This window comes from Nelumbo nucifera, chromosome 4 (assembly GCF_055504915.1).
Source record: "Nelumbo nucifera cultivar China Antique chromosome 4, China Antique-T2T, whole genome shotgun sequence".
NCBI classification, from domain to species: Eukaryota; Viridiplantae; Streptophyta; class Magnoliopsida; order Proteales; family Nelumbonaceae; genus Nelumbo; species Nelumbo nucifera.
The window spans coordinates 16,188,920-16,200,440 of NC_142652.1; the positions used below are offsets into that span (position 1 = coordinate 16,188,920).

Sequence of the window (11,521 nt, forward strand, 5' to 3'; positions counted from 1 at the left end):
AGCTCGAAGTCCTGGGCTCCTAGCTTGTTTTGCTTAATTTGTTTTCCACTCGCAATCTTTATTTTGAATTTTCCCAAGTAAGCCCTCAGTGAAATGGTCAACATTTTAAATGGGATCGTGTTAGGACTTGGAGGCAAATCCGTTCCTCGTCGGTACAATTCACCTCAACTTTAATTGCAAAATGATCGGATCACATTGCACTAAAAAGTAAATTTAAAAAAGCCACGCGGCAAAACATGTAATCACGAATAAATTTGTTTGGGTAATTTGCTAAAATCTCTCCTGAATTTCTGACAGATGCTAAATCCCCCGTGGTTGGTAATTGTAATCACTTTCCTTCGATTTTCAGACACAGTTGCAATTAGACCATTTTATTAGAAAAAAATAAGTGGTGTAAAAATGTCCGAAGTATTCATGCAATTACTATTAACACTGGTTTCTACATAAAAATAATAATAAAAAAAAATCAAAGTTGCAGTTTTACCTTTGATCGATTGATATGAAAGGTAAATTTAGAAAATAAATAAATTTCAGAAAATAGAATGTAAGAAGGATTTAGTCATTTAGGGCCAGGGCTAAACTTTAAAATTACCATTTGACATATTATTGTACCCCTAATCTGTAAAAGTTTCAGAATTTGTGCTTTTAAAGTCCAAAAGCACAAAGCTCATGAGGCCTAAAAATGTGTTCACTTGGTTGTTTTTAACGCAATTTTGTTTCTGATCAACCCAAAGTTCAAAAAGCAAAAGATTATTATCCAACCGAAGTCTATAAATCCTGTTGAAGCAGCCCTCTGTTCAAAGCCTCTTAACCCAAGTTTTTCATTCATTTTATAAAGAAAAATAAAATAGTGCCGGCTTGGCATATATATAGTTCCATTGGATATTAGAGTTGAAAACAGACAGCCATATAGAATTGAGATACAATCATGGTTTTTAAAACCGAATCAGTCAGGTGTTTGATTATCGGTTTGAACGATTCAACCGTTTAACCCAAATGATCGGTTTGTTCTGACAAAAAAAATTAAAAATGATCAAAACTATTCGAATGATTAATCGGTCAGTTCAACAATTTGCTAACCAAAATCAACAATTTTGGGGAAAAAACAATTTTAAAGAAAAACAGAACCAATCAAACTATCAATTCCTGAATTTTCCAATCCGACCATCCGGTCCGATCCAGTCCGATTTTGAAACCATGAATACAATCCTTTCAAAATTCAATTCAGAGTACTAGCGCGTTTAATTATTGCCATACTTGGAATATTGGCGCCATCCACGAGTTTTGCAATGTTGACAATTAATTGTTTCACAAGACCCATGCATTTTAACTACTGGGCCACCACGTACCATAGACAAAGTCACAAAGCAACCAAATAGTGAAAATGAGAATAAAAGGGACTATCACTTGGGCTACCAAATAAATTTATATTACTATATAGTAAAAATGAGAGTAAGAGGATCTATCACTTTGGGCTACCATAATAATTTTTATTTTCTATTATTATAATAATACAATTTTAAAAAGCTTACGTGATGTTTGGCATTGATAATGATTTCTCCTTGCCGATTATTTAGAAATCAGTGATTTAAGAAAAAAATTATAAAAAATTATTGTTTGGTATCATTTATGTCATGTAAGTAGATTTTTTAGAAATAGGCTTTAAATCTATTTGGTACTGATTTTAAAGGATTGATTATTTTTGTATTAGAGTTATTATTCAATGCCACGTTGGATGTCATGTCATCCTCAAAAAATTGGAATCAAGGTTTTAAAAGCTAATTCGAAAATGGAACTGTTCTGGGCACCATTTTCTGGTTCGGTGGTTCAATCGTACGGGTCAAACGGTTTGACCTATGACGTCATAAATAAATCAAAAAACAAAAAAAAATATTTATATATAATAAAAAATATCATAAAAATTAAATAAAATACAGAAAATATACAGAAAAAAGAACAACATATGAAAAAATAAAAATATCCAAATATAAAAGTAATAAAATCCAGAAAATACAAAAAAAATACAGAAAATTACAAAGCCATTAGATAAAATTTACCAGCTGAACATACCTTCCACCACCTAGCATCCAATACTTTTTTTTTATTTCATTAAAAATATTAAAAAAGTACTAAGCCCTGTACAAGGATAATCAAATCTGAACCTATAGGTCCTATACTCGTTCTCAGATATAACTTTCTGTAGCTTTACAAAAAGAAAATTCCAATCAAAAAAGTATGAGCTGCTTGTTTTTTCACTTTTTGTTTAATACAATGAAGAGAATAGGTAAAACAAAATGAGGAACAAAAGGCTTAAACAAGTTAATGGTTCAGAACTGAACAGTGGTCACCGGCTCACTTAGTTACCTGAAAAATTACAGTGTTCGCTGGCAGCTGCAGTGAAGAACCGAAGATAGTCGCCGGAAGTTGGAGTCCACAGTGTTCGTCGGTAGCCGCAATGAAGATAATCGTCGGAGCCGTTCCTTTCAAGATGCAGTTAAGAAAGAGTGAAAGCATTTGGTTTCATAGTGTTCGCCGACAGCCACAATGAAGCTTTAGTCGCTGGCTGTAGCTCGGATTCTGGGAAGGGTGGTGCCAGTGTATCACCGCCTGAAGGCTTTTGGTTTTGGGTTTGGCAAAGCAAAACCCTAAGAGGCTAACTAGACAAGACTTTCGAAGGTTAGATGTTAGGATAGACTTGGCATTTTATTTTTTGTTTTATTTTTATTTTAAAATTAAAAAAAAATAGAATTTATAAAATACCAAACCGCTAACCATTGGTCGGGTCAAACGGGTTGACGGTTCGACCGGCCGAGTCGACGATTTTTTTTACTGTCAACGTTTTTTCGCTAAATGACAATTCGAGGTAACATAGAACCGTTCGAGTGACTAGTTTCTGGTCCAAACGGTCCAACCGTCCAAGTCAATGACGGTTCAAAAACGTTGTTTTGTAGTGTTTATGATCTGTGAGGAGCATGTTACCAAAAGGCTAAAATATTATATACTTCAATGCAAGGTTTTTAAAACCGATCCAGACAATGAACCAGTCAGGTCTGGTCCTGGGTTGAATGGTCCAACCGTTTGAATCAAACGGTCGGCCCATTCTGACAAAAAATAAAAAATGATCAAACCATTGAATGGTTCAATCACCCGGGTCAGCGATTTTTCTGGATCCCAATTTTTCTGGTCCAGTCCGGTTTTGAAAACCATGCTTAAATGTAACCTATATTTAGATACTCGCACTCCACACACTCCGGTTACCTCTACTAACAAATAAAGATATTTTCAGAACCTATGATGATTGTTCCCTTCAAAAAACAGTTTAACATTTCTCTATGTATAGTTTCTACTTAATCCAATTGCCTACACAATTATGTTGACGAGGAATTTAAATGAAAACAAATGAAATTTTATGGTTTTGACTTGTCTTGCAGTCATCCTACTCAGATCTTCGTATATACTGGTATAAATAACGATTCTCTTAATTTAGCCTAAACAATGAGCAATCTCACAAAAAAAAGTTACTAACTTCGTACTGGTCAGCATGTTCATAATTTACTATGTTTTTAATCAATAATTACATATCTATGAAGCTGAAGGGGTGGTCTTGAGAGCAATCTCTTTGATGTTAGTGAAAGATGGCATGAGGAGTTGCACAACTCTTCTTCCCAATGTCTTATGCATTGTCAAACCGCCAGTCACGGCCGGAAGTTGCAACAGTTGCAAGCAATGGAGTTTCTCCTCTCCAGACTGCAGCAGATATCCTTTTGAAATAGGATTTAACGAAAAGGGTAAAATTAACATTTTATCATTTTTCAAGATTTAATGACAATGACAATTATTAAAAAATTTGAGAATAATTTAATACAAATATGTAAACAGTAGTCAATTGACTCAATTTTCTAAACTTTAAGGATACTTTAAAAATTTACCCAAAATATTATTATTCTAAGGCAAACAGTAGAAAATTTAGAAAAGAAACGAAAAACATCTAATGAATTAAACAGAACATCCAAAACAAAATAAAATTAAAATAAATTTGGTTGCACAAAGAAAAAGTTGGAAAGTGAGCACTCTGGATGCAATACTAGAAATTACAAGCATCATTTAATCAAGGCTTGCATGGGGTTATGTAACAATAGCCGAAATAAGAGAAGATAAGAAAACCAACAAATTAACAAGACATCTTCAATTTAAATGGATTAGAAAAGAAGACTCAATAGTAACAATGAGAGCAATACAAAATCAAGACAAGACCACTTGGAGACGTAGCACAGGCAGAATGAAGGAAGAATGTTAGAGATCATGATACAGAACTTATTTTTATTAATCACCCATAATTTTCTCCTTTACCCTTTTTTTTCCAAAGTGCTGGTTGTAAGACTTGATTCCACGTCAATGCTGGAGCAACCCAGCTAATACACCAACGAGCCAGCCCTTGATTGGTCTCGCACATTCACGGTTGGCAACCAAAAGGCTTGCGAACAAGAGTCCCTCCAGAAATCTAGGCTATGTTTGGCAACATTCCCACATGTTCTTGTTCTTTTAGAAATTCTTGCTCTAGAATAAGAATTTTATTTCTTGTTCCTTGGGAATAACAGATGTGTTTGGCAATCTATTTTTCGAGAATGGATTTTTGTTCTTCAAAAACAGAAACAATGTTTGGATGATGAAACTATTTTTTAAAATTAATTCTGCAAATCCATCCCCATTAAGCTTAAAATTAACAAAAAACAAGTGTCAAATTAACCATAAATCATGGTTTTCAAAATCGGACCGGACCGGACGGTCAGACCGGAAAAACCGGGAACCGGTCAGGTGACCGGTTTCGTTTTCCCCAAAAACCGGATTACCCCCCAAAACCGTTGATTTTGGTCAGCAAACCGCTGAACCGGGCAGTTAACCGTTTGAACAGTTTTGACCGTATTTTTTAAATTTTTTTATTTTTTTGTCAAAATGGGTCGAGCGTTCTGTTCGAATGATCGGACCGTTCGACCCAATAACCGGACCCCTGACCGGTTTGGTCACCAGGTTGGTTTTAAAAACCTTGCCATAAATACCTCAAATTCACAGTGCTCTTAATTATCAAATGAACTAGAAAATAAAAAAAAAAAAGAACACATTCACATAAAAAATTTGGCCATTTGGTAGCCAATGAACAAAATAACTATCAAATTCACAGTGTTCTTTCATTTTTAAGTTGTTTGTAGGGGGAGGTTACTAAGGGGAGTTTAACACAGAAATTTGAGATTGCTCCTGATTTTACAAGGACTTGTAATGTGATCTGTACAATCTCAAAGTAGCTCTTCTTTTTTATTCTCTTACTATCTTTTTGGAGTACTGCTTATATTTTAGAAAAATTGGGTAAAGATTCATAAAAAACAAAGGAAAGATGGGTAAAGAATTTTGAGCTTAATTCATGGACGTTTAATGAAAATCCGCAGCCCAACTGTGAGTCAATGAAATATTGTAATTTTGGTTAGAGTAAAATATCAGTGAGTTAAGGACATCCAATATTTTGCAGCATCCAGAAAAAACTAGTGAAAATCCACCTTTCTTTTGCAGCATCCAGAAGAAAAGTTCAACTTTTCTATTGGAGGAGATTCATCAGAATTATCATTTTCCCAGTTGGATCTAGTCAATGTAATTACCAATTGTTGTAAAGTCTGAACTGTTCAAGTCTTCCCTACTGTTATTTCCATGGTTTTTAAAAACGAACCGGTCAGGTGTCCAGTTACCTGTTTTAACAGTCCGACCATTTGACCCGAACAGCCGGTCTATTTTGAAAAAAATAAAAATAAATAAAAAATTAGAAAACGGTCAAAACCGTTCGAACGATTAATCGGCCGATTCAGCAGTTTGCTGACCAAAATCAACGGTTTTAGGAGAAAAAGCGGTTTTTGAAAAAAACGGAACCGATCAAGTGACCAGTTCCCGGTTTTTTTGGTCCAACCATCCGGTCCGGTTTTGAAAACAGTGGTTATTTCATTAGCCTACTAAATCATCCAAAAATCAAAATTTGAGGTTTTACTTGATTGATATTATAAAGTAGAAATCACACTTAAATTGTATCTAAAGACAGGCCTCCGATAATGCCAACCAGTGCCGGAGAAAGCTATCAATGAGTTTGCAATATCGAGGTGCAACAATAAAATTCATGAGTATACTAACGTTGGGTATCAGTTCAAACACGAAAAATAGAACCGCACATTTCAATCCGATACAACAAATTAAAACAGAATCCCACATTTCATATTATTCAACAAAAAACGAAAATACTATAAAGGAACCCAGATCAACTAGGATCGAAGTTCAGCAACAAGTAGAGAAGGGAGGATTGTCGAAGAATTCAGGTTGGGAGAAACAGACGAATGGATCGCAAAACAGAGCATCGGCATGTCTAAAACTTAGAAACTACAAGAAGACAACCACCCGTGTAAGTGATTCTGGCCATTTCTAGTCATTCGCCGTCTAGCCCTTGATGCAGTAGCAACATTCAACTCTCTGGGTTGTGCTGCAGTAGAATTGAGGGTGAATGAACGAGGAATCTTGTCCGGAGCTAGAGATTTCATTTTGAATGAAAATGACAAAATTGGTCACACATTCATAATTTACTAGGACATATGAGCCACACATTCCCTAGAACGTGATGCCTGAAAGAGTCAATTTGTCACTCTTGAAGAGAGCTTTTCTCACACAAGAATGATCCATTTCTCACTTTTTTTGCCAAACGCATTTTTGGTCGACAAGAATGCCAAAAACAGGGAAAACAGTAGCAAAACGTTGCCAAACAGGGCCCTAATGATGGGAGACAACCATTCCATGGATTCAAACTATATTATTTTTCAGATTGTATGGGCTGTTGTCCTTCCTAGTTCCTACCACGAAAAAATTAACATGGCCAAAAGTGCCAAATAACAAAGTTTTATGACCTCTGCGAAGTAACAACAAGAAGTTAACTATTCAACCATACCATCAGTTTCTCATGACCTGATCAAAATGAACATGTGTTTGAAGTTTTAACTTAAAAACAAACAATAACAACGCAAAACGTTCTTCTAAACTGTGACAATCAGGAAGGAATGCGACAATAGTGCAACCAAAACTTCCGACATCTTAAACTCAACGTTCCCAAAAAAATTCAAAGTGGATCTAAGAGAGACAAAGAACATGTTATATGAAACAGAGGCTCAAACCCACTTAGAAAAAAAGAATTCTAAGTGGATCTAACAGAGACTCAATCCTCATCCTCTTCATCTCCATCCCCACCGGCAGCCTTCTTGGCAGCTGCCTTCTGGTTCTTTCGCTTCACTCTTCCAGGGCGGCCACCACCAAGTGGACTAGTGAGAGAGAAATCAATGTGCTTCTGCGAGTCAACCCTCACCATGAATGATGGAATGTTAACTACCTGTCTACCAACTCTGCAGAATAGGAAAATTATGAAAAGCTAATGCTTTAAAATAAAAATAATATATAAGAAGCATCAGATTACCAAAAAGTTTTAGATACACTCAAAATGTAGAAGAAAATGCAGTCAAATGGAAACTCATGATAATACAACTTTATTTGGCAATCCATATAAAAACGGAAATGCAAGTTGAGAACTTGTTTTGAAAAGTTTAGGCTCCATATCCAAAATGTAATCAAGCTGGCTTCTGTGAGAACTAGGAAATGATGCTACTTGGTGAAAAATAAACATAACAAAGATGCTGCAACAATAGGATAATAAACAATGGAACCATAATAAATTTTGTCTCCTAGAAGTGCCCCCAATGAAGTCCATTCTCAATTCTCGAAGAACACCCAGCCTCAATAAAATACCCTCACACTCACACTCACAAATCCTGGAAGACAACATTTTTTGAAGGTATAAATAAGATACATAATCACTCTGTATATCTTAGCTCAGTTATTGTTGTCCTACAAGCTAAGATGAACTGATTTTTTTGAGGCCTACAATGAATGCACAAGTCGCTATAAATCCTGATCAAAGCATAATTCAACTATTTCTTCCACTTCTGCCTCATCCAAAACTCCAATTGTTCAAAGCACCATGAGGCAGACCTCCAATGGGTTTTATGTCAATGGCCAATGCAACAACCAAGCTTTCATCACTTCATTTCATATATATAATGACACCTAGTAAACTATTAAAGAGGGAAAAACAACTAAATTTCAAAATAGTTATGATCCCCTTAAATATAGAATTACACTGTACATTAAAACGCTACATGAAACATGTAAAACAATAGAACAAGATTAAAAACAAATGATTATTCAGTACATATACATCCAATCAATACTGACTGGAGAGAATCCTATGGTCGTAAATAAAATTGACATCAAAAGAAACATTCACTACATTACTTGTTTTAATCCTTGGTATATTTTTGTCCCTCAATCATTCAAAAGAAAGTAGTAGCCCCAATACATGATTAAATGAGAGAAAGGAGACTAAGAAGGTCTGGTCCCATGCATAAAAGACCAGCACCAGCACCCGGGAGAAACAGCAATCCACTGAAAGTTCAAAAGGCTTGAAGGGTTCAAGGGCTAGGGGAAGTGCAAAAAGGACTTGATAAAAATAGTCAGTAATGATTTTAAGACACCATTATTTAATAATGGATATGGCTTCAAACAGAACAGAAGAGCAAAAACACAATTCACGTAGCATATCATATATAGTTGGAATAACACTTGGATGATGATGATGATGATATTTGTGTTCCTCAATTGCATGTTTGAATTAAAATAAGGAGCAACATATACTACTAATAAGTTTTCATATCAGTTCTTATGCTAGTAACATTTTAAGACCATCTTAAAGGTTTCTTCCGATTAGACTTTAAGACTCCTCACTTGCATAACTACAGCATATAGAATTCATTAAGCATGCATGCATACACGCAGAAATGAACGAAGACATATTGTATATACACATAATATCATATTACAGTTCAACGCCACTACATTGCATTTCGACACCTACCTCAACAACCCAATGTATAATCAAAAAAGTATATAAGCAGGTCAGGTTACTTTGTTGAAAACCTAATGATCATGGTCATCATCATTCATCCATGCATGGAATTTGACTCTGTCAAAGTGTATAAATCAATAACATATGTTAAGGATAATCAGGGTTTATCAATATTAGCATGACTGTTTTCCATGGTTGAAACTAACACTTCAAGGTTGCCTGGAAACTTTAACTTATGCTTGTTAATATAGCTTTTTATAAAGCTTCACAGTGATAGTTCACTGCACCTCCAGTACACATAACTCATGGAGAACACCTTAATATAATTCAGTATTGTTGATCCATTTTGACATCTATCAGACCAAAACATGCATATGACAGTTACCAAGTGTACAAGCACCTGATCACGTAATAGTTGTCAAGGGAATGCCTGGGCAACAAATAGCCCAATAAAGTATTTATCAAAAAAAAATAGCCCAATAAAGTATTTATCAAAAAAATAGCCCAATAAAGTAGCCTCACTTGAGTGCCTAGTTATTTTGTACATGGAACCATTATATATTCTTTTATGGAGATTATAATAATAATATAGATATTATTAAACTAAATTACTTTTATATTCTAGGGCCCCTGTCCCTCTATTCTCTGAATTTTATTCTCCGAATATATTGATTATCTATGTTTAAATATGAAGTTTATAGTTTTTATGATGATTGTAGATAATTACTAGTGAATTGTGGTTGTTGTGTATTATGAGACCTAGGGAATTACCCTATAATTCATGGTTTTTACTTAGAAAACAATAAGTAAACGTGAAGCACTGAGTTCCACCATATACATTTAAATCTCCAAATTTCCATTACAGGTGGGTGTGATATAAAATAACAAAAGATTGCAAATAAAAATCACACCACCTTTTCCAATGACCCTCGACTATTGTACAACCCACATAAGATTCAGGAACAGTAATAAAGGACTAAAATTTGTAAAATTTTGCATAGACCATATATTCAATGATATTACATATTAGCACGAGGATAAATTAGAAAATAATTGATATTATACGGCCCAACAGAATGTGGTTTATACCTGATATGCTTCTGCCTAATGAGCACTCGGGCGTGGTGGATCGATTTTGCCATACCAGACTTGAACACAAGTGTCTGGAGACGGCGCTCAAGGAAGTTCTCCACAGTCAGGGCCAAGACATAATCGAGCTTGTTCTGGCTTTCGTCCAAAAGGCCGTACCTGTTCATCCTGCGAAGAAGAGCTTCACCTTCAAAGATCCGGCGAGGGTTCTTCTCATCGAGAGTGAGTAGCATTCTCGCTGCATTACGGATGCGGCTCAGAACGTACTGAACCCTCCACAACTCCCTCTTGCATCGCAGACCATACTCCCCAACTAGCTTCAACTCAGCGTCCAAACGCTCCTTCTCGTAGGGGCGACGAGGTTTCTTGAATGTCTTCCCATCTAAAATGGTCCAATACCCACATTTACATCAAAAAAAAAATTAAAGATAAAAGATACAACTTATAAAATTCACTAGATCCCGTCCATAATAATGGGAGACAATTTGGTCTTATACAACATTTTTCAGATGAAGTGGTCAAAGCTAAAGAAAATGTTCAGTTAAAGCGATGGAATAAAACATGAGAATGAGAGCGACAGAGAACATCAGAAACAACAACAACAACAACAGCAGATCAAATCATGGGTAACAAGCAAGATGGTTGGGAGAAAGACACCAAATAATGATAATGAAAAAGATAAGTACTGAAGTGAGAAAGCTTACAGTTTCTGTAGAAACTAACGTGAACCATGGCTCCGTCGTCGCTTTCCCCTTCTGATGCCGCGAGGGGGAAGAGAACAAGAAGACGACCAACAAGGAGGGAAAAAGTGACGATATTCTTTATATAGGAACCCTAAACCCTAAAATACCATTCGCGGCTAGGGTTACAGGTTGGTTGGGCTAGTGGACCGGGTCGAGTGATATAACTATGCCCGAACAAAGGTGATCTTTCTTTATTTAGGCTCCGAACGGATCGAACCGAAATTATACAGGCAGATCCATTCGTTTACATTCGAATTCGAATCGAACAAAATCCATTGGATTTTATATCAAGTACACATCCAATTCAGATTAGAATGGGATATTGAAGAGGATTAGAGGAAGGCTACTCCACTTGAAGTAGCGTTGGGCTAAAACTCTGAAATTATGGCTTTTGATGCAATGTTATGATCAAGGTTTTAAAAATGGAGTTGACCTAGATGGTCTAACTGTTTGATTTGGGAATCGGCCATGGGTTTGGATTCGATTATGTCTTGAACCACTTTTATATATATTATCTGAACAGCGTTTCGTATGTCACATTTAAAAAGTAAAAACCATTTTGATGGTTAGGGATTTTTGAGTCTTATTTCTCGAGGGAAAAGGGACTCAAAACCAACAATCACCATTTGCAGCAGCTATCATCAACTCCCTTGATCCCTCTATCTCTCGTGTTGATCACTAGCATTTAGAGCAATTAGATCTTTAGAACAAGATA

At 35.6% G+C, this 11,521-nt stretch overlaps 1 protein-coding gene across 1 annotated transcript; it reads right to left on the bottom strand.

Moving 5' to 3' along the window:
• Positions 1–6,939: 6,939 nt before the first annotated feature.
• On the bottom strand, positions 6,940–10,927 carry LOC104586778 (small ribosomal subunit protein uS4y). Its single transcript, XM_010244124.2, has 3 exons — positions 10,768–10,927; positions 10,064–10,445; positions 6,940–7,418 (listed from the first exon to the last, which is right to left on the bottom strand). Exons 1-3 carry the CDS (start codon positions 10,793–10,795, stop codon positions 7,235–7,237), a joined length of 594 nt encoding a protein of 197 aa, XP_010242426.1. The 5' UTR covers positions 10,796–10,927; the 3' UTR covers positions 6,940–7,234.
• Positions 10,928–11,521: the final 594 nt, after the last annotated feature.

Bases quoted from the DNA above. Each gene is read 5' to 3' on its own strand.
- LOC104586778 (XM_010244124.2), bottom strand. From the start codon at position 10,795: ATGGTTCACGTTAGTTTCTACAGAAACT. The intron at 10,446-10,767 runs GTAAGCTTTCTC...GGACCATTTTAG, and splicing joins CGTTAGTTTCTACAGAAACT to ATGGGAAGACATTCAAGAAA. The intron at 7,419-10,063 runs GTATAAACCACA...CCTATTCTGCAG, and splicing joins ATTAGGCAGAAGCATATCAG to AGTTGGTAGACAGGTAGTTA.